Source organism: Ranitomeya variabilis, chromosome 2 (genome assembly GCF_051348905.1).
Source record: "Ranitomeya variabilis isolate aRanVar5 chromosome 2, aRanVar5.hap1, whole genome shotgun sequence".
In the NCBI taxonomy this organism is placed as follows: Eukaryota; Metazoa; Chordata; class Amphibia; order Anura; family Dendrobatidae; genus Ranitomeya; species Ranitomeya variabilis.
This window is the reverse complement of record NC_135233.1, coordinates 173535744-173562591: the sequence shown is the minus strand read 5'-3', so window position 1 is coordinate 173562591 and position 26848 is coordinate 173535744. Positions and strand designations below refer to the sequence as shown.

Below are 26848 nucleotides of genomic sequence, written 5' to 3'. Positions count from 1 at the left end.
TTAATCTGACGATTCCCGAGAGGGAGGCCTTAAAGGAATACCTACAGACTAGTTTAGCTGCAGGTCATATAAGACCCTCTAAGTCCCCTGTGGCTGTAGGATTCTTTTTTGTAAAAAAAAAGGATGGAGGCCTTAGGCCGTGTCTGGCTTTTCAGGAAATTAATAAGATCACTGTGCGCAATCCTTACCCGTTGCCGCTGATCCCAGATTTAACCAACTAACTGGAGTGAAGTGGTTTTCTAAGATTGACCTTCGTGGGGCATATAATTTGATGCGGGTGAAGGAGGGCGATGAATGGAAGACAGCCTTTAATACCCCGGAAGGTCATTTTGAGTGTCTGGTGATGCCTTTTGGCCTTAATAATGCGCCGACTGCGTTTTTTCAAAATTTCATTAATGACATTCTGAGGTCATTGATCGGTAGGAGTGGTATTGCTTATTTGGATGATATTTTGATCTATTCACCTGATCTGGAGTCGCATTGGCAGAGAGTCTGCGATGTTCTACAGATTTTGAGTGAAAACTCACTCTTTGCTAAGTTGGAGAAGTGCGAGTTTGCGGTACAGAAAATGAGTTTTTTTGGGTACCTTGTTTCCAGTGATGGGTTTGAGATGGACCCGGTGAAGGTTCAGGCAGTGCTGGAGTGGCCTAGGCCTGAATGTTTGAAGTTGGTTCAGAGATTTTTGGGGTTTGCCAATTATTACAGAAAATTCATAAAGAATTTTTCTGTGATCACTAAACCTATAACTGATCTCACCAAGAAGGGTTCCAATACTGTCCAATGGTCCTCTGAGGCTGTTAAGGCTTTTGAGCATCTCATGGAGAGGTTTAGCTCTGCTCCTCTTTTGATCCAGATGGATGAGACCAAGCCATTTCTGGTAGAGGTAGACGCCTCTTCAGTAGGGGTGGAGGCAGTTCTGTCCCAGGAGGGAGAGGATGGGGTGCATCCCTGTGCTTTCTTTTCTAAAAAATTTTTCGGAGACTGAGTGTTAGGGTTGGTGGAACGAACCGAATATATATATTTATTAGAAGAAGTTGGTGCGTTCGCAACCCGGGATCCACCGTGCAGGAAAGCACCTGCAGCTAGATATGGCGGTACAATTTAGTAATATAAACAGACTCTGTTACTTCACAGAGTCTGTTAGCAAGGATAACGCTGTGCCCTGTTTGGCTCACAGAGGAACACAGCTACTTAGTAGAGCAGATGGTGGTCATGCAGTCAAATGCAAACATGAAACTCCTCGCCGGAGGTGCCAGCATTCTAGGGGCTTATTTCAGCCGGGTCCCTGAATATACACACACCAAACTCCTCGCCGGAGGTGCCAGCATTCTAGGGGCTTATTTCAGCCGAGTCCCTGAATACACACACAAACATGACCACACTGGCACTGAGCTCGTACATAAATTGACACTAGCGCATGGCCGTGCGGACATGCGCACCTCTTATAGCTGCAACAAGTACAGGACCTTCCTAGAAGGACCAATGAGAGACTGCCACAGACGTTGAACACCTTCAGGACCTTCCTAGAGGACCAATTGGATTTGCTGCAGTACCTGAGCATGTGACCCTTGATCTCCAATGAGAGATCTTACCCTGGGCATGCTCAGAAGGGGAAAAGTAGGACTTAGTCCCAAAGACGTCTGCTTGCTGCTGACCAGTACTGGCCACAATGGCAGAAGCTGGAAGGACAGCAGTAACCCTTCGCACAGTGTCAGACTGAGCATGATGCTGGGACCGACGCCTCCGCTGAGCAGGCTCCACTGCGGCAGGAGAAGAATGGGAGACCACAGCGGAGATGGCTCGAGATTCCCCCTGTGCAGAGGCAGGAACTCGACCCCTGACATTACCCCCCCCTCCTTGGACCTCGCCACGCTCGAAGGCAGCAATGAGCTGCGGAGCCCGAATATTCTCAGCAGGCTCCCAGGACCTGTCCTCGGGACCATAACCCTTCCAGTACACCAAATAAAATTTTTTGCCACGTACCACCTTGCAAAATAGCATTCACCTCATAATCGTCCGTAGACGAACCCGATGTCCCAGCAGATGACTCGGAAAACCGGGACATGTATACGGGCTTCAAGAGGGACACATGAAAGGTGTCGGTGATACCCAGACGTGGCAGAAGGGCCAGATGGTAGACCACTGGGTTAACCTGTTCGAGGACCTTGAAAGGACCCAGGTAGCGAGGAGCAAACTTAGTGGACTCATCTTGCAGCCTGATGTTACGGGCGGAGAGCCACACTAAGTCGCCAGGAGCAAAGGTCGGAGCGGGGCACCGATGTGCAGTGGCGGTGGACCTCATTCTCTCCTTGGAGGCCCGAATGGCATCCTGAGTGCGGTCCCAAATGTCCCGCGCCTCCACAGCCCAGTCTGCCACCCTGGAGTCGGCGGAAGACACTGGCATAGGCACAGGTACCTGCGGATGCTGACCATAGTTTTGGAGGAATGGGGTCTGTCTGGTGGAGTCGGCTACGGCGTTATTCAGTGCAAACTCCGCCCACGGTAGCAAGGATGCCCAGTCATCCTGCCTGGCTGAGACAAAATGTCTAAGATATGTGACCAAGGTCTGGTTGGCCCTCTCTACCAACCCATTCGTCTCGGGATGATAAGCTGAAGAGAGATTCAACTCAATGCTGAGTAGACGACAAAGCTCTCTCTAGAAACGAGACGCAAACTGGGGACCCCGGTCACTGGCAATTTTGTCCGGCATACCATGTAGGCGAAATATGTGTTTGATAAACAACGCAGCCAGAGCCCATGCAGAAGGTAGCCGTGGAAGAGGCACCAAGTGCACCTTTTTGGAAAAATGGTCGGTGATAACCCAAATAATGGTGCAGCTACGAGACTTAAGTAAGCCCACCACAAAATCCATCCTGACCATCTCCCAGGGTCTGTCTGCCACCAGCAGGGGATGAAGCAACCCAGCTGGCCGTTGACGAGGAGACTTGTTCCTGGCACAGGAGACACATGCCCGAACATAGTCTGCGACATCACGGGCCATATGCGGCCACCAACATGTCCTCGCCAGGAGCTCAGATGTCCTTTTGGTCCCAAAATGTCCACCCACCCTAGACGAGTGAGCCCAAGAGAGAACCTCCGAACGCAAACTGGATGGTATAAAAGTCTTGCCCGGAGGCACAGACTCTAGCGAAACCGGGGCCACTCTCGGAAGGGACAATAAGCTCCTCTTCCTCCTCCTCAGATGATACAACAGAGCGAGAGAGAGCGTCGGCACGAATGTTCTCCCCGGAAAGAAAAGGAGGGTGAAATGGAACCGAGAGAAGAACAAGGACCATCTTGCCTGGCGAGAATTTAGCTGCTGGGGGGTCTGTAAATAAACCAAATTCTTGTGGTCTGTGAATACTTGGAAGGGAAAACGAGCCCCCTCCAGGAGATGTCTCCACTCTGAGAAGGCTAACTTCATTGCTAGCAACTCCCTGTCCCCGATGGAATAATTCCTCTCCACTGGTGTGAAGGTTTTGGAAAAGAAGAAGCAAGGTTGCTTCCGACCTTGAGCATCCTTTTGGAAGAGGACTGCTCCAGCACCAACGGAAGAGGCATCCACCTCCATTATAAACGGCTTATCTACATCGGGGCGATGTAGAATGGGAGCGCTAGCAAAATGAGATTTAATAGAAGTGAAAGCCTTGGAGACCTCCACAGACCACAATTTGGGATTTGCTCCCTTCTTGGTGAGGGCTACCAAGGGAGCTACCAAGGTTGAGAAATGAGGAATGAACTGGAGATAATAGTTAATGAACCTCATAAAGCGCTGCACTGCTTTAAGGGAATGGGGTTCTTGCCAGTCCATCACAGCCTGTAATTTGGCAGGATCCATAGCCAATCCTTGGGCGGAGATGATATAGCCCAGGAAAGGTAAAGACTCCTGCTCAAACACACATTTCTCCAACTTGGCATAGAGGGAGTTAGTTCGTAAGAGGTCGAATATGTTATGTGCCTAGAGCCTTGCGGAGAGCTTTGCTTGCTAAATGTCATGAGTCTCGGTTGAGACAAAGAATGCTAAAGCAGATGCTTTGTCTCGTAGTTTCTCTCCAGCAGTTAATACTAAGGAGGAGGAATGTATTTTGCAGAGAGGGGTGGTGGTGGCAGCATTGGGTTCTGAGTTGGAGAGTAGCATCCTAGAGGCCCAGAATGCTGCACCAACTAACACTCCATATGGTAAATTATTTGTGCCTAGAGCCTTGCGGAGAGCTTTGCTTGCTGAATGTCATGAGTCTCGGTTGGCAGGTCATCCAGGGATTTCGGAAACTAGAAAGTCGATCGGTCGAAGTTTCTGGTGGCCAGGGTGGAAAAGAGAAATCATCAAGTGGGTGCGTCAGTGTACTGTGTGCGCTAGGTCGAAGGCCTCACATGCCCTGGCTGCAGGGTTGCTGTGCCCTTTGGAGGTTCCTAGTTCGCCATGGTCACATCTTGCTATGGATTTTATCACCGATCTGCAGATCTCTGAGAGTTTTTCTGTCATCTGGGTAGTTGTGGACCGGTTTAGTAAGATGTGTCATCTGGTCCCGTTCAATAAATTACCCTGCACCAAGAAATGCTAAGGCATTTGTGAAAGAGATTGTCAGGCTCCATGGCCTGGAGTTTTTATAATTTTTTTTACCCCAAAATACTGTATAGACCTAGGGTAGTGGACAGCCAAAAAAGTGGAATGTAGGCCTGAAAAGCAACTATTTGTAGAGCACAGATAGACCAGGAGTCTGACGGAGATATAACACTCTTCAATATGTGGCTTGAAGTATTTTATACCCCAAAATAGTGTATAGACCTAGGGTAGCAGACAGCCAAAAAAGTGGAATGTAGGCCTCAAAAGCAACTATTTGTAGAGCACAGATAAATCTGATGTCTAACGGAGATAGAACACTGTTAAATGTGTCCTGGATTTTTGGGGGCCCACCAAAATTGTGTCAATAAGTAGGCTATGACACTAAAAAAAAATGTTGGACTACTAAAATTGTAAAATAGTGCGTGTGTACAAAACACAGTGATAGATATAAGAACTGTAGCTAAATGTTTTTTGGCCAGATAAAGATTTTTTGGTCAGCAAAATGGTGTCCAAAAATGTTGTAAGACACTCCAAAAAATACTAGAGTACAAAAAAGAAAAGGACAAAATTTTCTGCGCACTCTCATCTGATGCCTGGGACAAAAAAAAGCAGTTTTAAATTGCTAGATTTTCACGCTGTTGTATTAAAATGACCTGGCTGTAGTCTGCAGTGTAACGAAGCAAGTAAATGTAGAAAAAAAAGGGGGCTCTGGATTGCTTTGTAATAAAATTAGCAGGATTCAGGTGCCAACAAAAATTAATCCTACCCACATATACCTGCAGCTATGTGTATATAAAATAGGCAGCAGCAGACAGTAATGGATCCTCTTGATGTATGCAGTGAGATCTATATACTTACACACATAGACTCCCCTGCCTACCTAGCTAGCGCTGCAAACAATATACCCCTAATTAGCCATAAAAAGGACTGTTGGTTTATTTGGATTTGTGGACTCTTTGATGGTAGACCCACACTAACTAATAAAAGAACTAATCTGCCCCTATCTCAGCAGCAGCTTTCCCTACACTAGCTGAGTCCAGAGCTGAATGCGGTGAGCAGGGAGGCGTCAGGTCTTTTATAGACCTGATGATGCTGTGCGGCCAGCCAATCACTGTAATACCACAACAAAGATGGCTGCGGCATTACAGTGCATGGCAGACAATCCCTCTAAAGAGCGCCAAAATTGAAGGGCAGAAACCTGAGTTCCCGCCTAATAATCCCGGAAATGCCAACTTTATGGAGTGTATAGCTTATTGTGATCCTATGGGAAGATAATCCATTCCCTGCTTGGGAACTCTGCAGCTCCTTCAGGGTTACCTCTGGTCTCTGTGTTGCCTCTCTGATTAATGCCCTCCTTGCCTGGGTTGAGAGTTTTGGTGGGCAGCCCTCTCTTGGCAGGTTTGCTGCGATACCATGTTATTTTCATTTGATGATAATGGATTTGATGATGCTTCAGGGATCATCAGACATTGGGATATTTTTTTGATAACCCAACTCTTTGTCCTTCTCAAAAACTTTGTCCCTGACTTGTTTGGAGAGCTCATTGGTCTTCAGGGTGTTATTTGCTTAATGGTGCTACCCTCTGTTACCTTTCAGGAAACATGTGAATTTACTGACAGACAATGTGACACTTAGATTGCACACAGGTGGACTTCCTTTCAGTAAGCATGTGATTTATGAAGCTAATTGCTTACCAGAATTTTTTTAGGGGCTTCATAGCAAATGGGATGAATACATATGCAAATGCCAATTTTTAGTTATTTGATCCCATAAAGTTAAATTTATGCCTATATTTTTCTCGCTTCTCTTCACCAACTTAGACTACTTAGTGCCGATGCATCACACACACATCGGATAACACAAATAATTAACACACAGGTTATAACGTAGTAAAATAGGAATATATATACATATATATATGTATATATATATATATATATATATATATATATATATATATATATATATATATATATATATATATATATATATATATATAGCTGTGGCAAAAATTAAGAGACCACTGCAAAATTTTCAGTTTTTCTGATTTTTTTTCTTTATAGGTATATGTTTGAGTAAAGTGTAAATTGTTTTTTTATTCTATAAACTTCTGACAACACGTCTCTGAATTTCCAAACAATACATTTTGTATTTTTTTCTGAAAAGGAGAAATGGTCAAAATAAAAATACAGTGCTTTAGACCTCAAATAATGCAAAGAAAACAAGTTCATAATCAATTAGAAACAACAGTACTAATGTTTTAACTCAGGAACAGTTCAGAAATCAATATTTTGTGGAATAATCATGATTTTTAATTACAGCTTTCATGCGTCTTGGCATGCTGTCCACCAGCCTTTCACACTGTTTCTGGAGCAAACATTTAAGCAGTTCTTCTCTGTTTGATGGCTTGTGACTCTCCATCATCCTCTTGACTACATTCCAGAGGTATTCAATGGGGTTCAGGCCTGGACACTGGGCTGCCCATGACAGGGTTTTGATGTGGTGGTCTCTTAATTTTTGCCAGAGCTGTGTGTGTGTATATATATATATATATATATATATATATATATATATATATATATATATATATATACATACACACACACACACACACACACACACACACACACACACACACACACACACACACACACACACACACACACACACACATATATGCATATGTAGACATTGTGATACAGTGAGCCATGTTACAGTCAGGGGGTGGTGTGTGTGCGCTTCAGGATGCGCTTGGAGGCATAATTATGATGGTGAATTAGGGACTGGCATTATTGTAAATGGCCGGTATGTGTCACAGAGGTGTATGGGAGTGGTTACAGGTACATAATGTGACCAGGGTGGGGTCACATGGTTCAGAGTGTGAGTTCCTGTATAGCCTGTGTGTAGGAATGTCCTGGGATGGACTGGATTCCTGGAAGCACCTGGTGAGACCATGGACTGAATGGCCAGTGTGTCGGAATGTCCTGGGGTGGACTGAATTCCTGGAAGCACAGGGCGAGACCATGGACTGATGGCCTGTGTGTTGGAAGTGCCTGGGACTGGACTTCCTGAATAGCGCACAGAGAGGCTGTATCTGCAGAGCCTGGGACAGGTACTGTGTTGGGGAAGCTACAGTTCCTACTGCGGGTCTGGACAATCTGAGGTGCCCTGGTCACAAGGACGGTGACCCCAGGGAGGCAGCTTTCCCCTGGGAACCAGCACTGACAGGAGTCAGTGTGTGAAGCCAGAGCTCCTATAAGGTAACTCCAGTTAACGGGGGGTTATGGGCAGAGGTGTATCTGCCATTGGAACAGACTGTCGGTGTTTAATGTGTTCCGTTGACGTATATAATGAACTGTTTGTGACACTGTTTATGAGTCTTAATAAACAGGAAAGACTGTTTATGTGGAGAAATCATGCCTGAGTGCTTTAATTCCCGTTGCCAAGAGAGTTTCCCCAACCCACTCAGGTAGCATTATCTCACAACATGTATATGTGTATACATATTGTAGTGCAGCGGGGTTGGTGCAGTGTGACAGAAAGGCAGTGACCCCAGAAAGTTCAAAACAAAGTCTCTTTTAATTGTCAGCATACTCACACAGAAAGTAAATAGGATCCTCTAGATCGGTTGCTGTGAGCCACTTCTCCGCCATTTATGCTGAGGGGTGCCAGGCCTTATGGCTCTGTGTTGCTTCACACAAGCTAAGCTCTGCAGAGCCTCCTGCTCTGCACGCTTGCAAACCAAAACTGACACACCCAACCCTCTGCTGCCGGGTTTTTTACAAGGAACCTGTGACCGTAGGCCACTTGGAATACCAGGCCGGGAAGGAAGCGGACCGCCCCACTATCATCCTGCAGTCTGCTTCAAAAATAAAAACCCATGGCAGGTTTTCTTAAATCTGCCATGGACAAATAGCTTGCCAAAGACTAACACTTACTTTTGTTTTGCATTGCAATCACAGCTATGCCCGTGACTGCAATGCACTCCCATGGCCTCAATATGCTTCTGTGGGCATCCTGGGGGACACATAGCAACCCTCGCATATAACATGGGTCACTGCTTCACAATATATATATATTTTGTGAGGCAGTGACTGGTGTCTCAGGTAGGGGGTCGCTGTTTGTTCTCCCAAGGATGCACACGGAGGCGTAGTGAGGCCATGAGGGGGCATTGCAGTCGTAGGTGTAGCTGTGATTGCAATGGTGAAGCAGTGACCAATGTCACAGGTAGGGGTCACTCTGTGTTCTCCCCAGGTTGTGCACAGAATCGTATGAAGGCCATAGAAGTGTACGGCAATCATGGGCATAGCGATGGTTGCAATGCAGACTAGAAATAATAAAAACAAGTGTAGTCTTGGACATGGTAGTGTAGGGAAAACCTGCTCTGGGACGTTGTGATGTGAAACAGAGTGCAGGATGGTAGTCAGACAGTTAGTTTCATTCCAGGCCCGGGTTTTCCATGTGGCTGAAGGCCACAGGTTTCTTTGTTAAAAGCCTTGCAGTAAAGGGTTCGGGTGTGTCAGGTGTAATGTCAGTGTGAGTCTGGTGTTTAGCGAGAGTGCAGAGTATAGGCCCTGCAGAGTGCTGGCTGTGTGTGTGAAGCGACACAAGCAAGTGGAGCTGAACAGCCAAGGCAGCTGAAAGATCTGGCACCCACAACTTACACAGCGGTGCAGACGCCCATGGTAACAGGTCAAAGGAGGTCTGGCGTGTTTAGTGCCTGCAAACAGGAGGATATGGTTCCTGGCTGCGATCCAGAGGATATCATGGACTGTGTTATGCTGTGAGTAAAGAGACATTAACACGGAGACATACCGTGTACTGTGCAAAAGCTGTAAGAGATTGACACAGCAGTGCAGTCGCCCATGGCTACTGGTCAAAGGGAAGGCCAGCATGTTTAGTGACTGTAGTCAAAAGGACGCCATGCAGTATGTAGTGCTGTGCAATGGACAGTAATATCATATGCACTTATGTGTGAATTGGACATTTAATGCCGTGAAGTAATGCATTAAAGGAGTTTTGTGTTTGAACTTTGTGGGTCACTGCCTCATCACTGTGTAAGTGTGCTACCACGGCGCAACAATTATATATACTGTACATATATATATGTATATAGTGATGTCAATTTCCAGGGAGGGACTGGTCTCTACTTTTCCTTCTCGTTGGGTTATCTCATTGCATCATTGCATTGTGCAATAGCAGTGCACTCTCTTGTCAGCACATCACTTCTCATCAGAGCTGGTGATGAAAGAATATTGCACAGTAACAAGATCCTACTGAGCATATATTGGAATTGACAACCAATGATCAGTAGAGCAGGGGCTAGTCCAGCTCCTGAAACAGATGTCACTGATGACATTTCAGGGTTTGGACAGAAGAAGGAATATTCACTCTAATAAGTGGTAGTTAGCATCTGCCATGTGAGGTCTTTGCCTTCCTCTGGAACACCATGTTAGAATATCGATCAAACTTGATGGACTGGTGTCTACTTTCAATCTTAAAATTATTAAACTATGAAATAAAAGGTAATACCACATGTATTTTACATTTTAAAATCAAATTCAATAGCTTTATACATAACATGTATGTAAGAGTCACCTGAAAGGCATGTGATGTGCTGCTGCAAGAAGTCTTCTACCCAAAATGCACAGTCCAAAGGAAAGAGTTACCAAAAAAGAGTCTTCATCAGTGGCAACTTTCTGAAATACAAAATGAGAAGAGATGAACAGATCTAGCAAAATTCAAATTCGCAAGATTGTGCAAATTTTACAAGAAAATTCGATTTGCAGCAAAGTTATTCTTTACGAATTGAATGTCCCTTATGATGGTTTGGGTATCTCTATACCGCCAGAGCATAATAAATATAAGATGTAGAAAGTAAAAATTACTTATACTCACATTGCAACCCTCTCTGTTGTTCAGAATCCAGAGTCTGGTCCTCAGTACATCTTCTTATCATGGGCACTAAGGACCTGAATTTCTGGCTCTGATGAGGCCATGGACTTTCTTAAGTTCACAACTTCATGACATGTGCTATGACCTTTTACATGTAACATTCCAGGCCTCATCAGGGCGGGCAGTTCCAGCCTAAGGCCAGTTTCACACGTCAGTGGCTCCGGTACGTGAGGTGACAGTTTCCTCACGTACCGGAGACACTGACACACGTAGACCCATTAAAATCAATGCATCTGTGCAGATGTCATTGATTTTTTGTGGACCGTGTCTCCGTGTGCCAAACACGGAGACATGTCAGTGTTCGTGGGAGCGCACGTATTACACGGACCCATTAAAGTCAATGGGTCCGTGTAAAACACGGACAGCACATGGACGGTCTCCGTGTGCAGTCCCTGTGGCGTGCAGGAGACAGCGCTACAGTAAGCGCTGTCCCCCCCACATGGTGCTGAAGCCGCCATTCATATCTTCTCTGCAGCAGCGTTTGCTGCATAGAAGATATGAATAATAGTGTTTAAAAGAAAGATCTATCTGTCCCCCGCCCTCCCACCCCCTGTGCGCCCCCCCGCTGTTCTGAAAATACTCACCCGCTTCCCTCATTGGCTGTCGCTGCTTCCTGCTACTGTATGCGGTCACGTGGGGCCGCCGATTAGAGTCATGAATATGTGGCTCCACCTCCCATAGGGGTGGAGCCGCCTATTCATGACTGTAAATGAGCGGCCCCACGTGACCGCATACAGTAGAAGGAGCGGCCAGACCAGGAAGCAGCGACAGCCAATGAGGGAAGCGGGTGAGTATTTTCAGAACAGCGGGGGGGCGCACAGGGGGTGGGGGGGCGCACAGGGGGTGGGAGGGCGGGGGACAGATAGATCTTTCTTTTAAACACTATTATTCATATCTTCTATGCAGCAAACGCTGCTGCACAGAAGATTTGAATCGCGGATTCAGCACCAGATGCTGGTACGTGTGGTACCCAGCACGGTGCGTGTGGTACCCAGTGGGCACACAGGCGGCACACGTGTGCCGCAAGTGTGCCACACTGATGTACACCAGAAACGTAGGGGCACACGGACACGGATAATTCCGGTACCGATTGTTTCCGGTACCGGAATTATCTGGACGTGTGGGACAGCCCTAATGTGAAGAATGGCGATGAAGAGAAAATGTACTGAAGACCAAATGGGGGATGGTGAAGATTGGAGGGGCAAAAGAGGCGAGTAATAAGCAAGGATCAGACAACTGTTTTCTTTCCATCAGACAAATTTGTCCAACTATGCTAATCAGACTCTGATCAGAGCTTTTATTTTGCATTGCAATCACAGCTACGCCTGTGACTGCAATGCACTCCTGCGGCCTCAATACATTTCTTAGCGCATCCTGGGGGACACATAGCGACCCTTGCAAATAACACCGGTCGCTGCCTCACAAGGTGGATAGAAAAAAAAAAGTTGCTCTGCCTTCTCCATGCAGTCAGTCCGTGAAAATCGGACCGCACTCATATTGAGACTTGAATAGGAGAAAACCATCCGATTCTCAGAGGCAAATCGTTCATGCTGCAACCTTTTTCCTTGGGCCGCTCGGTCCAAGAAAAAGATCAGACTTGTGCACAGCCCCATATAATAACTTGGGTACTTGTGTTATCCGTCAAAACAACGGACAGCATATGTCCAATTTATACAGTTGTGTGTCAAGCCTTTAAGGTGAGTATCAACATTTTTTAAATTTTTAATCCTTTTTAGGCCCTTTACAGTTTAGCAATATGGCAGCTAGCTGAATCCACAAGGAAGCGAATTGCAAAAAAAAAAATCAAGATTTTGGTGAATGCAGGTTTTTGTGATATTAGAATACAACTTAATTCCACTTGAATATGTTTGCTCATTTCTAAAGTCAGGCTCACACGAGCCATGATTTTCTTATGCAAGAGAATCGGGACAATTATGCTAATGACACTTGGCTCAAACTCTGATTAGAGATTGAGCTGAGTGTAGGTTTACTGCGATCTGATTCTTTCACATGAGTGAATTGTATCACAGATGTGGAGAAGGTGGATAACTTAATTTCTCCATTGTCTGTGTGCATGTAAATCAGACTGCACTTGGATGACATCTGAGTGCAGTACAGTGTTTTACACTGACTCATACAGTTGATTGGGTGCTTTTGCTTTGAGTTGCAGAACCACTTGTAGCATGCTGCGATTCTTTTTCTCATGCTAAATCAGCACTTGTCTGGACTTGGATCTATTACACTGTTAACTAGCAGCGTGGATCATCCATAAATCTTCCCTTTCTTTCAGTCCCCTGATGTCATCTTGTTTTAGTATTTCAGCATGCACTGGGGATTCTCAAATGAAATGTCATCAAACAGGAAGTTGGTAAAAAAAAAAATGAAAGCACTTAGAGTACAGAGGGAACGTAGATACTTTTTAATTTAGTAAAGCAATTAGATTATTGCATTAAATAGACATTCATTATGATTAATGAACTGATAATTTCAGACCATGTCATTAATATTTTTAGCACTTTTTTAACCTAGTCTCTCTATGGGAGTTGAACTTTTTGTAATCTGATAAGTGGCCAATTGCCCTGGATAAGTGGACTTCTGCATTACATTGCATTAGACCTTTCAATGTCAGAAGGCCTATTAGACTCTGCTTATGGCAGGATCTAGCTGGCCATCATTCCTGGCAGACCATGATCACATCATGGGGGTGTCGATGAGTTAAAAAAGGGAGACCCCTCCATCTCACAACCTTCTAAACGCTGTGATCGCTATTGATAATCTAGAGGGTTAAACAGCCAGGGGCTGTACTAGTTCTGGCCCCGCAGAAGCTCAACTCTCAGTGTCATGCGTGTATCAGGTATGAGACGGTCATCCTGGATCCGGCTGTAGAAGATCATTATGATTAGCTCTGCAAGCACCTTCTTGATTTTTGCATCTCTGCTAAGGAGTGATATCCTTCTCCCTCTAGGACCTAACAGTTACCTCCACCTTCTGCTGCTATTTAACACACCCTTGCTGAAGGTTAAAATATATTAAGTCTCTTCAGCAAGGTGGTGGTGTTAGCTCAATTTCCCTCTGTTTGGCTGGCAGTACTAGCAGTTGGCTAGTGTCTTCTTGGAGTACTCTTGGAGGATTGCTCGCTTGATATCGCGGTAGTCTTCTCAAGCTAAATGTATCCCCTCGTTTGTCCACCCTCTCTGTCTCTAGTTAAAGTGAGGGAGGACCAGTGCTACCCAGTCCCCTCCTTATCCAGGGCCTATCGCAAGGGTCAGGCAGGGATTAGGGTTTTTTTTTCTTCTCTCTGGGCTCATGGATCCTGTTTCTGTGCTGACAGAGCTGCTGCAGAGGTTGTCACAGGAAGTGATTGACCTTTGATCTGAGGTTCAGCAGCAACGGCAATGGCAGCAGATTCATACTGTGGGGGACTCTGCCCGGGTAGGCCGGTCCACCTTGAACCCAAAATTGCCCTCCTAGACATGTTTTCAAGAGGTAGGGACACGTTTTTTGTATTTAAAGAAGCTTGTAAATTGCATTTTAAACTTTGTCCTTACTCCTCTGGAGATGAGGAGAAACGAGTGGGAATTATGATTTCACTATTGCAAGGGATCCTCAATCCTGGGCTTTTTTTTGCCACAGGCCTCTATTTGTCTCCAATCCATAGAAGGGTTTTTCAGGGCTTTAGCCCTTATCTATGATGATCCTGACCGAATTACCTTGGCTGAATCCAGGCTGCGTCGCCTTCAGCAGGGGAATCGTTCAGTGGACACTTAAGGCCCCGTCTCACACAGCGACGCTGCAGCGATACAGACAACGATGCTGATCGCTGCAGCGTCGCTGTGTGGTCGCTGTGTGGTTGCTGGGGAGCTGTCACACAGACAGCTCTCTCCAGCGACCAACGATCAGGGGAACGACTTCGGCATCGTTGAAACTGTCTTCAACGATGCCGAAGTCCCCCTGCAGCACCCGGGTAACCAGGGTAAACATCGGGTTACTAAGCGCAGGGCCGCGCTTAGTAACCCGATGTTTACCCTGGTTACCAAAAAAAACAAACACTACATACTCACCATCTGTTGCCCGTCAGGTCCCTTGCCGTCTGCTTCCTGCTCTGACTGAGCCGCCAGACAGTGAGAGCAGAGCGCAGCGGTGACGTCACTGCTGTGCTCTCACTTTACGGCGGCTCAGTCAGAGCAGGAAGCAGACGCCAAGGGACCTGACGGGCAACAGATGGTGAGTATGTACTGTTTTTTTTTTTTTACATTTACGCTGGTAACCAGGGTAAACATCGGGTTACTAAGCGCGGCCCTGCGCTTAGTAACCCGATGTTTACCCTGGTTACCAGTGAAGACATCGCTGGATCGGTGTCACACACACCGATTCAGCGATGTCAGCGGGACCTCAACGACCAAAAAAAGGTCCAGGCCATTCCGACACGACCAGCGATCTCGCAGCAGGGGCCTGATCGCTGGTACGTGTCACACATAGCGAGATCGCTACTGAGGTCGCTGTTGCGTCACAAAACTTGTGACTCAGCAGCGATCTCGCTAGCGATCTCGCTATGTGAGACGGGGCCTTTACAGCTCTCAATTCTGTAGGTGGGCAACCGATATCAAATGGAATGACCTGGCTCTTAGAAGCCAATTTTGTCAAGGTCTTACTGAAAGGTTAAAAGATGCTTTGGCAGTGTATGAAACCCCAGCGTCATTGGAGGCTGCCATGTCATTGACTATACGGGTGGATAGACGCCTGCAGGATGGGTAAGACCACCTTCTCCTGAGCCCTCTTAGATACTTTCACACATCCATCTTTTGGCGTCAGGCATAATCCGGCAAATTTTGGAAAAACTGGATCCGGCAAAAGATGCCGGATCTGGTTTTTCTCCATAGACTTGTATTAGCGCCGGATGAGCTTACGTTTCCGGCAAAAATGTTGTTTCCGTAGTGTCTGGACAGTATGAGACACCTCCAATGCACAGTGTTTGACTTACATCATGGTAATTACAAAAAGGACAATGTCCACACTTAAAATTACCATTAGGAAAGCCAATTACCATGTTGCTTCACCATCCGTTTTTTCACTATTATGTCACCGAGAGTGGTACTGCGTCTATTAGAAATAATGGGACCCCTTGCTGCCACCTCCGCAATATCTTTATCACGTTCTAGAATGTGCCAATTCCTGCGAATAGCAGACCATATGATACCATCCATAGGGCCAAATTTAAAACAAAAAACAAATCTTTTATCGCGTTTGTAGGCAAAACCACAATTATTGTCTCTGGCCTGATTAACCCTATTGTTACACTCATTCAAAAGTTCATTGGGATAACCCCTACAGCGGAACCTGTCACACAACTCTTCTGCCTGCTGAGTGCAGCTCTCCTGAGTATTATTAATCCTCTTCAATCTTAATAATTGGCTATAAGGGAGGGAGCGTTTTACATGAGCCGGATGGAAACTATCAAAATGTAGGACAGAGTTCGTAGCAGACGGTTTTCGAAACACTCTAGTACAGATCGCACCATCCACAACGTTAATTTGCACTTCTAAAAAGTCCAAATCAAGGCCTCCATATCTCGATGTGAACAACATATTCATTTGATTAGACTCATTGAGATACTGGACAAAATCATCAAATGATTCACGAGGTCCGTCCCATATCATGAAAATGTCATCCACATAGCGAACATAAAGTCGGATGTGCCTCAAAAAATTATTTCCAGTATTGTACACATAATCCTCCTCCAACAAAGCCAGAAAAAGGTTTGCAAAAGTGCACGTTACCGGAGTTCCCATCGCGGTCCCGGTGCATTGCAAGAACCAGGAATACATAAATTTGAACGCATTGTGTTTTAATATGAAATCCATGCCCTCACACACAAAGTTGACAAAACCATCACTTCTTTTTAATGACCCCAAAATTTTCCTCAAAGCTGCTACTGATCCTGACCCCAGCTGATCCTGGGGGATCCTTGTGCACAGGCTTTCCACGTCAATAGAGACCAGGGAAAAGCCTGCCTACCAAGTAATACCCCTAAGGACCCCTAAAAACGCATCAGTATCCTTAATATAGGAGGGAATGTCATGCAGCAAAGGGTGCAACAACCAATCCATGTACTGTGATAATGGCTCTGTAAGGGACCCAATCCCTGACACAATGGGGCGTCCTGGCAGGGTAGTGAGGGACTTATGAACTTTTGGCATATAATACCAGTGAGGGTGGCGTGGGAACTCCGGCAGCAGCTTCGCAGCCTTTTTTCTGGACAAAACACCCAATTCTACATTTTTACGCCAAAAGGTTCGGAATTCATTCTTGAACCTAGTTGTAGGATCTTGTGTCAATCTTAAATAGGTAGACATATCAGACAACTGTCTCGTGGCCTCTGCCAAATACTGTTCTTTTGGTAATAAAACTACATTGCCGCCCTTATCTGCATTCCTCACAACTACATCAGACCAATTCTCTGATTTCAAAAAGGGCACGTTTCTCTAAAGTTGTGAGGTTAGGCGGGGCAATCGGATATATAATAGATTCCACATCCTTTAGTACCTGGGTCTCAAATAAATTTATTACATTCCCAGGGGAAACTTGGGGCATAAATGTTGATGGCACACCCCCTGTAAATGGTTTGAAAGACTCATCATCTATAGGGTGAACAACCTCCGGGGCAGTTAAATCACACAAAATCTGGGCATCTGCCCTTTTATCAGCAAGTGAGTCAGTGCCAGCGAGGAACCCCAGAGGGCCCACCTGGCACGGGCTCTCCCCTTCTAATACTGTCACCTCCGTAACATTTGATGCAAGCGACTTGTGCAGATGAATTTTACAAATGGCCTTAAAAAGATCTATTTTAAAGTCCACAAAATTAAAAGCCTCCGGAATACAAAAGCCCAGTCCTTTTGAGAGAACGGATAAGGGTGAACTGTTCAAATTATGTTAAGATAGATTTAACACCATGTTATTGGAAGGATCCATTAATGTCTCTGTCTCCATGACACATGCTTCCTTTTCCATTGGCGTCCTGCATTTTCTCCCCTTACCCCCTCTGCGTGTTCTCCGCCTAATGGGGCACTGGCGCAGAGTCCATTAGATTTGCAGGGGCTCGATCTGATGGACCTGGTGAAATAGAGGATTCTTCTTGTGCACTGGAGTCAGACTCTGTTGTCAGATATTCATTTTTGTATTTCTTAGTTCCATGTTTTCTGTTGTTCGTCTTATAGTGAAAAAGCTTTTGTGGCTTCCCACTCTCATATTCATTCCTGTTTTTATTCCATGTGAAAACCCAATCAGAGTCATAATCCCCTTTATCTCGAATAAATGTATCCCTTTTTACTTGTTTCACATTCACCTGAATGGTAGTTAATAGAGTTGAGCGACTTTTACTTTTTTAAGGAGCGAGTGGGGTTTTGCAAAACCCGACTTTGTCAAAAGTCGGGTCGGGTGAAATCGGCCGATTATTGCGAAAAGTCGGGGGCCAACTGAAACACGAAACCCAATGCAAGTCAATGGGGAATCAAAGTCGGCAGAGAGTGGAGGACAGGAAAACACCTACAGTGCCTATTTTAATGCCAAAAACATCAATTCTTATTACTGAAGCTTGTCAATCTTAATTTACTTTATAATAATAGTTAGGCATTGAAAATTGGGGGTCATTTGGCTAAAGTTGTGGGGGGGGGGTAGGGCTGGTTCAAGCTTTTCGTGGGTCCAGGAAACGCGGACTACGTCATGGCGGTGGAGCAGGGAGAGGTAAGTATTTCAACTTTGCAAGTGCTGTGATCCTGAGCAAGCAGGGGGGGCCCACTCGTTCGCATTGGCACTGGCACAGGGCCCCTCAAAGTACGGTGGTATGTTTGACGGCGGGGGCGTCTCCCACCAGAGGAGACACTTTTGTGTACTATGAGGGGCCCTGTGCCAGTGACTTTGCCAACGAGTATGCCCCCCCACCTGATGAAGGAACATGCACTTTCATCTGTACCTTCCTGTTTGTCCCCGTGTAAGGTGGTATAGTATGCGGGAAGGGGAACCTGACTCTCAGCAGGGTCAGATTCTGGCTGTGTAGAGTGCAAGGGGAATGTAGTGGTCTGGGTCAATGTACCAGCAGACTCATCTAGCAGTGGCTGGGCAATGGGCAGGAAGAGGAGGAAACACAGATATAGGCCCACATAATAAAGTGGGCTAAATGCAGTTCAAAATTGGTAACAGGAGTAAACTGGTGGCATAGCTTTGTTCAGCAGAGGACAATTGTAAGGAGTGGCAGACACAGTTAGTAGGCCCAAAAAAGTACGTAGGCTAAATGCAGTTCAAAATTGGTAACAGGAGTACACTGGCGGCATAGCTTTGTTCAGCAGAAGACAATTGTAAAGAGTGGCAGACACAGTTAGCAGGCCCAAAAAAGTACGTAGGCTAAATGCAGTTCAAAATTGGTAACAGGAGTACACTGGGGGCATAGCTTTGTTCAGCAGAAGACAATTGTAAAGAGTGGCAGACACAGTTAGCAGGCCCAAAAAAGTACGTAGGCTAAATGCAGTTCAAAATTGGTAACAGGAGTACACTGGTGGCATAGCTTTGTTCAGCAGAGGACAATTGTAAGGAGTGGCAGACACCGTTAGTAGGCCCAACCAAACAAGTAGGCCAAATGCAGTTTAATATGTGATATAGGCTGAAAATTGAAGCTCAGCTTTGTTCAGTGGAGGAGAAAAGCAAGGAGCGGCAGACATCGTTAGTAGGCCCAACCAAACAAGTAGGCCAAATGCAGTTTAATATTTGATATAGGCTGAAAATTGAAGCTCAGCTTTGTTCAGTGGAGGAGAAAAGCAAGGAGCGGCAGACACCGTTAGTAGGCCCAACCAAACAAGTAGGCCAAATTCAGTTTAATATGTGATATAGGCTGAAAATTGAAGCTCAGCTGTGTTCAGTGGAGGAGAAAAACAAGGAGCGGCAGACACCGTTAGTAGGCCCAACCAAACAACTAGGCCAAATGCAGTTTAATATGTGATATAGGCTGAAAATTGAAGCTCAGCTTTGTTCAGTGGAGGAGAAAAGCAAGGAGCGGCAGACACCGTTAGTAGGCCCAACCAAATAAGTAGGCCAAATGCAGTTTAATATATGATATAGGCTGAAAATTGAAGCTCAGCTTTGTTCAGTGGAGGAGAAAAGCAAGGAGTGGCAGACACCGTTAGTAGGCCCAACCAAACAAGTAGGCCAAATGCAGTTTAATATGTGATATAGGCTGAAAATTGAAGCTCAGCTTTGTTCAGTGGAGGAGAAAAGCAAGGAGCAGCAGACACCGTTAGTAGGCCCAACCAAACAAGTAGGCCAAATGAAGTTTAATATGTGATATACAACTCCATTGAGAAATATCCATTGAGGAAATTCAGTCAGTTATTAAAACGTTGAAAAAGGGGAAGGCTCCTGGCCCTGATGGACTTACGGCCATATACTATCAAAAATTCACTGAAATCCTCTCACCCCATATCAAAAAATTTGGGGACGCTCTTCTCCACGGCTCAAAGATGCCCCCAGAGTTCCTGTTATCCCATGTTACAGTCCTGCCCAAGCCCAAAAGAGACCATTTATTGACCAAGAATTTCAGGCCTATTTCCTTACTAAACGTGGATTTTAAAATATTCACAGCAATCATTACAAGTAGACTAAATCACCTACTGCCCTCTCTTATTCACAGAGATCAGGTGGGGTTTATACCATCAAGGCAGGCCCCGGACAATATTAGACGCAATTTTAACCTTATCCATACCGCAAAGATTCGCAAAGAACAGCTTTTAATACTAGCCTTGGACATTGAAAAGGCGTTTGACTCGCTCTCCTGGAATTACCTCTTTCATGTCCTATCTAAATTTGGCTTCACTCACGAGTTTGTAGAATGCATTAAATCACTTTATGATCATCCCACAATGTATCTAAAACTCCCAACATTGAGCCCTTCACCCATATCTATTCAACGTGGTACCAGACAGGGATGCCCACTCTCCCCTCATTATTCGCTTTAGGCATGGAGCCTCTGGCTGAAGCCATTAGAACAAATCGGAATATTACTGGACTGTCCAACCTACAGTAGGTGACCAATACAAGGTAAGCCTGTTCGCAGACGACCTTCTTCTGACTATTGCCAATTCCCATACAACAATTCCCAATCTTCTATCACTACTCCATACATTTGAGGACATCTCGGGACTTAAAATCAATATAGATAAATCGGAGGCACTTTTTATAAATACCAGTAAAGCTGTACAAGATACTATCACTTCCCAATTTAAATTTGCAAAGAGAGAAAATTATTTAACCTACTTGGGAATTAATATTACAACAAATAGATCGACCCTTTTCAAGTGGAACTACACACCGCTTATTCAGAACCTTCATAATGATTTATCCAGATGGGCATCACTGAATTTATCCTGGCTAGGAAGGATACATGCAGTAAAAATGATATCCCTCCCACGGTTCCTATATATTTTTAGATCTCTCCCAATAACGATTTCAGCCAAAACGTTCTCTAAACTTCACGCTACAATTTCTAAATTTGTATGGCAAAATAAAAGGGCAAGAATTCATCAAAAATTAATGTTCTTCCATAGGAGGCGTGGGGGAGTTTCGCTTCCAAATCTTTCTTTATATTACAAAGCTGCACAAATAGCACAACTAACCAACATTTGAGCCCAAATTAACAAGCCGAGATGGGTCACTTGGAGTCACATCTTATTATGCCACTATCACTACCAGGCCTAATGTGATCCACGGGAAAAATCCCTAAACAGCTTATTCTAACGGCACCATACACGGCTCACTCTTTCAATTTATGGAGACGAGGCTGAAAATTGAAGCTCAGCTTTGTTCAGTGGAGGAGAAAAGCAAGGAGCGGCAGACACCGTTAGTAGGCCCAACCAAACAAGTAGGCCAAATGCAGTTTAAAATTGGTTACAGGGGTACACAGGCGGCATAGCGTTGTTCAGCGGAGGACAATTGTAAGGAGTGGCGCAGACAGACTTAGTAGGCCTAAAATAAAAAAGTAGGTTCAATGCAGCTTAAAATTGGTTACAGGGGTACAGAGGCGGCATAGCGTTGTTCGGCGGAGGACGATTGTAATGAGTGGCGCAGACAGACTTAGTAGGCCTAAAATAAAAAAGTACGCTCAATGCAGTTTAAAATTGGTTACAGGGGTACACAGGCGGCATAGCGTTGTTCAGCGGAGGACAATTGTAAGGCGTGGCGCAGACAGACACAGGTAGTAGGCCTAAAATAAAAAGTAGGCTCAATGCAGTTTAAAATTGGTTACAGGGGTACACAGGCGGCATAGCGTTGTTCGGCGGAGGATGATTGTAATGAGTGGCGCAGACAGACTTAGTAGGCCTAAAATAAAAAAGTAGGCTCAATGCAGTTCAAAATTGGTAACAGCAGTAAACTGGCGGCATAGCTTTGTTCAGTGGAGGACAACTGTAAGGAGTGGCTGACACAGTTAGTAGGCCAAAATAATAAAGTGAGGTAAACGTCTGCCAAAAATTTTTTCAAAAATAAACAGGTGGCATAGCTACGTACAGGGGTGAGCTCCTCTGCTGAGTAGCAGACAGTGGTAGTTGGTGCAAAGTACTAAATGGTCTAAATGGAGGCCAGGGCCCCTGCATATTTTAACTATCATCTATCATTTCAACAAATTTGTATTGGCAGTGCCATTGAAGGATTTATCAGCACAGACTACACTGTGGTGGAGCAGGGAGAGGTATTGCAAGTGGTAGAGCACTGTTCGACCAGGGGAAACTCTCTTGTGGGCGGTGGTACTGGCACAGGGCCCCTCATATTACAACGGTGTGTCTGACGTTGGTTGTGCACCACCACCATCAGAGACACTTCATTGTACTATGAGGGACCCTGTGCCAGTGTTGTCGCCGAAGAGTGGGCACACCCACCTGTCCAGGCAAATGGCACTCGCACGGGTGCTTGCGCTAGGTGGTGACCACGGCCCTGTGGGGGGAGTCAGCCCATTTAGGGAGGTAAAAAAATGACCTATGGTGGATATTCAGCAGCTGCAAATGGAGGAATTGGAGCAGTCAGTAAGAGGAGGCCAAAAGCAAGACATTTTTCAGGCAAGCTATGTGTCAGCAGGGGAAGGTGGGGCAAAATAATTTGAAATCCATGATTGGTTCATTTTAATGAAGGTTAGATCATCAACATTTTGGGTAGCCAAACGAGTCCTTTTTTCGGTCAGTATTGAACCAGCAGCACTGAAGACTCTTTCTGAAAGCACACTAGCAGCTGGGCAAGCGAGCTCCTGTAAAGCATATTCTGCCAATTCAGGCCAGGTGTCTATTTTAGATGCCCAGTAATCAAAGGGGAATGACGTGTGAGGGAGAACATCGATAAGGGAGGAAAAATAGTTCGTAACCATACTGGACAAATGTTGTCTCCTGTCACTTTGAATTGATGCAGCAGTACCTGTCGTGTCTGTGGTCATTGCGAGATCACTCCACAACCTGGTCAAAAAACCCCTCTGTCCATCACCACTTCTGATTTGTGCACCTCTAACACCTCTGCCATGTTGCCCCCTACAGCTCGTGTGAGAACCATGACCGCCGCTGTGTGCTGGGAATGCCTGAACCAAACGGTCTACAAGAGTTGCTTGTTTGGTAGCCAATTTTTGCTCAAGGTTCTCATGTGGCATGATATTTTGTAATTTCCCTTTGTAGCATGGATCCAGGAGGCAGGCCAACCAGTAATCGTCATCGGTCATCATTTTTATAATGCGGGGGTCCCTTTTTAGGATACGCAAGGCATAATCAGCCATGTGGGCCAATGTTCCAGGTGTCAATTCACTGCTTGTGCTGGGTTGAGGAGCACTTTCTTGCAAATCAACATCACATGTCTCCCGCAAAAACCCTGTACCTGACCTTGCAACGCCACCAGTTTCTATTGACCCCTGAGAAGCATCCTCCTGCCATAAATATTCATCCCCATCATCCTCCTCCTCCTCCTCTTCCTCCGCCACCTCGTCCAGGAGAGTTCCCTGAGTGGACAATGGCTGACTGTCATCAAGGCTTCCTTCATCCTCGGCTGCAGACGCTTGCTCCTTAATGTGCGTCAAACTTTGCATCAGCAGACGCATTAGTGGGATGCTCATGCTTATGATGGCGTCATCTGCACTTACCAGCCGTGTGCATTCCTCAAAACACTGAAGGACTTGACAGATGTCTTGTAGCTTCGACCACTGCACACCTGACAACTCCATGTCTGCCATCCAACTGCCTGCCCGTGTATGTGTATCCTCCCACAAATACATTACAGCTCACCTCTGTTCGCACAGCCTCTGAAGCATGTGCAGTGTGGCGTTCCACCTTTTTGCAACGTCGATTATTAGGCGGTGCTGGGGAAGCTTCAGCGATCGCTGATGGTTCTGCATACGGCTGGAGTGTACGGGAGACCGGCGGATGTGCGAGCAAAGTCTTCGCACCTTCAGGAGCAGGGCTGGTAACCCCGGATAACTTTTCAGGAAGCACTGCACCACCAGGTTCAAGGTGTGAGCCAGGCAAGGTATGTGTTTCAGTTCTGAAAGGGCTATGGCAGCCATAAAATTCCTTCCATTATCACTGACTACCTTGCCTGCCTCAAGATGTACACTGCCCAGCCATGACTGAGTTTCTTGCTGCAAGTACTCTGCCAGTACTTCCATGGTGTGTCTGTTGTCGCCCAAACACTTCATTTCCATCACAGCCTGCTGACGCTTACCACTAGCTGTTCCATAATGGGACACCTCGTGTGCAACACTGGCAGCTGCGGATGGAGTGGTAGGGCGACTGCGCTCTGTGGACGAGCTTTCGCTTCTGGAGGAGGAGGTGGAGGAGGAAGGGTGTCAAACGCCTACTGCCAACTGTTTCCTAGACCGTGGGCTAGGCAGAACTGTCCCACTGTCCTCTATGGCTTAGCTTTCAACCAACCGGTAGGGCATCATCTCTAACGAGGTTAGTCTAGCAATGTGGGCGTTCAAACCCTGTGTACGCGGATGAGAGGATGAGTACTTCCTTTTCCTAACGAGAGTCTCTTGTAGGGTGAGCTGGACTGGAGAACTGCATATGGAGGAATTAGCGGGGGTGGTGGTGGACATGGCAGAATGAGAGAGGGTTGGTGATGGTATTCTTGATGTTGGCTTACATACAGTGTTTCCTACCAAGAACCTGGTGATTCCCTGACTGCTTTGGGCTTGCGACGATACCTCCACATTTGCTGCAGCTGGTGTCCTAAATGGTGGGCTTACAGTGAGGGAAGCAATGTAGCGTTGCTGACTACCTTCATTCTGAGCGGGTGCACCAACGTTACGGGACATTTGGTAGTTAGTCCAGGCTTGCAAGTGCATGCTGGTTAAATGTCTACATATGCACGTTGTATTTAAATTTAGGGGATTTTTCCCTCTGCTAAAGGTCTTTGAGCATTTCTTACAGATAACTTTGCACTGATCATTCGGATCTTGATTAAAAAATTTCCACACTGCACTCTTACTACTATCGAATACCTTTTCAGGCATTGCACGCTGTGCTACTTTCACCGGATGGCCACGCTGTCCTAAAACTGGTTTTGTTTTAGGCTGGTTTCACATTTGCGTTTTTCCGCAAAAAACGCATGCATTTTTTTCCTGTTTAACATTAAAAACGCATGCGTTTTTTTTGCATGCGTTTTGCCGCGTTTGACAACGCATGCGTTCTTTCCATGCTTGCGTTTGGTTGCAGAAATGCAACATGTAGTAATTTCTAGAGGCTTTTTTTGTTTGCCGCAAAAAAAGGATTGCTGTCTATGTAAACGCATGCGTTTTTAAGCACATGCATTTGTTTGCGTTAAAAACGCATGCATTTTTATAGAAAAAAACAAGAATACACACTTATAAGCCACCCCCCACCATCAAGGTGATAAAGGGATCCAAACCCTAACCCTACCCCTAACCCTACCCCTAACCCTACCCCTAACCCTAGGTATCCTAACCCTAACCCTACCCCTAACCCTAGGGATCCTAACCCTAACCCTACCCCTAACCCTAACCCTACCCCTAACCTTAACCCTAACCCTAGGGATCCTAACCCTAACCCTAACCCTAGCTATTTCTATTTATAGTGGGTTTTCTTGTTGATTTTGATGATTGGCAGCTGTCACACACTTCTCAGCATGCGTTTCAAAAACGCAAACGCAGGAAAAAACGCATGCAAACGCGGCAAAACGCCGCGTTTTTTTTTCTACATGCAAAAACGCATGTGTCTAAAAAACGCAGCGTTTGCACGCGTTTACATGCGTTTTTTCACATGCGTTTGCGTTAAAAACGCTGCGCTTTTAAACGCAAATGTGAAACTAGCCTTAGACACAAGTTTTTGGCCTGATACGGGCCTGCCAGATGAAAGCTGTTGCGATGTTGATGCCTGCTGCGGATCATCCTCCTCCGCTTCAGAGCTACTGCCAGCGGCACCCTGTTCCCCCAATGGCTGCCAATCTGGGTCAACAACTGGGTCATCTATCACCTCATCTTCAATGTCCTGTGCACCTTCCTCTGTGTCACCGTGTAAGGTGCTATAGCGTTCGGGACAGGGCACCATAGTCTCATCAGGGTCAGATTCTGGCTCAGTACACTGCGAGGGCAATGTAGTGATCTGAGTCAATGGAACAGCATAATAATCTAGCTGTGGCTGTGCATCTGTGCACTCCATGTCCGATTCATCTTGTAATGGGCTGTTAACTATTTCCCTTTCTAACCCTGGCACGGTATGTGTAAAGAGCTCCATGGAGTAAACTGTAGTGTCGCCTTCCGCATCCTTCACTTTTGCTTTGGGTGAAGGACACAAGGAAGCGACTTGTTCCTGACCGGGAGCATCCGGTGACGACTCGCTGCTTTTATATTTCGAACTTTCTGAAGAGGAGGCAAAAGAGCTAAAGGCTGAGTCAGCAATGAAAGCCAAAACTTGTTCCTTCTGCTCCAGCTTTAAAAGCGGTTTTCCTACTCCCAAATAAGGGAGCCTTTGAGGCCTTGTGTAGCCAGACGATGACGCTGTCTGAACAACTGGAGCCTTAGGTGCAATTTTGCTTTTCCCACTACCACCAGATGCTCCACTGTTATGGTTCTCAATGGCAAGAGAACATAGCCCAGCAAACATAAGAACTAGCTCTTGGAAGGATGGAAACTAAACTGACCATGAACTAAACCTGCCGCACAACTAACAGTAGCCGGGTAGCGTAGCCTGCGTTTTATCCCTAGACGCCCAGCGCCGGCCGGAGGACTAACTAATCCTGGCAGAGGAAAATATAGTCCTGGCTCACCTCTAGAGAAATTTCCCCGAAAGGCAGACAGAGGCC

The 26848-nt window shown here is 45.9% G+C and overlaps 1 protein-coding gene across 2 annotated transcripts in view; it reads right to left on the bottom strand.

Moving 5' to 3' along the window:
* LOC143804781 (pecanex-like protein 2) overlaps positions 1 to 26848 on the bottom strand; it is a 1087275-nt gene that overhangs the window by 137905 nt on the left and 922522 nt on the right. For both annotated transcript variants that reach the window (XM_077283212.1, XM_077283213.1), the window contains one exon: positions 10163 to 10263. In XM_077283212.1, coding sequence (XP_077139327.1) covers positions 10163 to 10263 — 101 coding nt within the window. The remainder of the gene's footprint in view (positions 1 to 10162; positions 10264 to 26848) is intronic.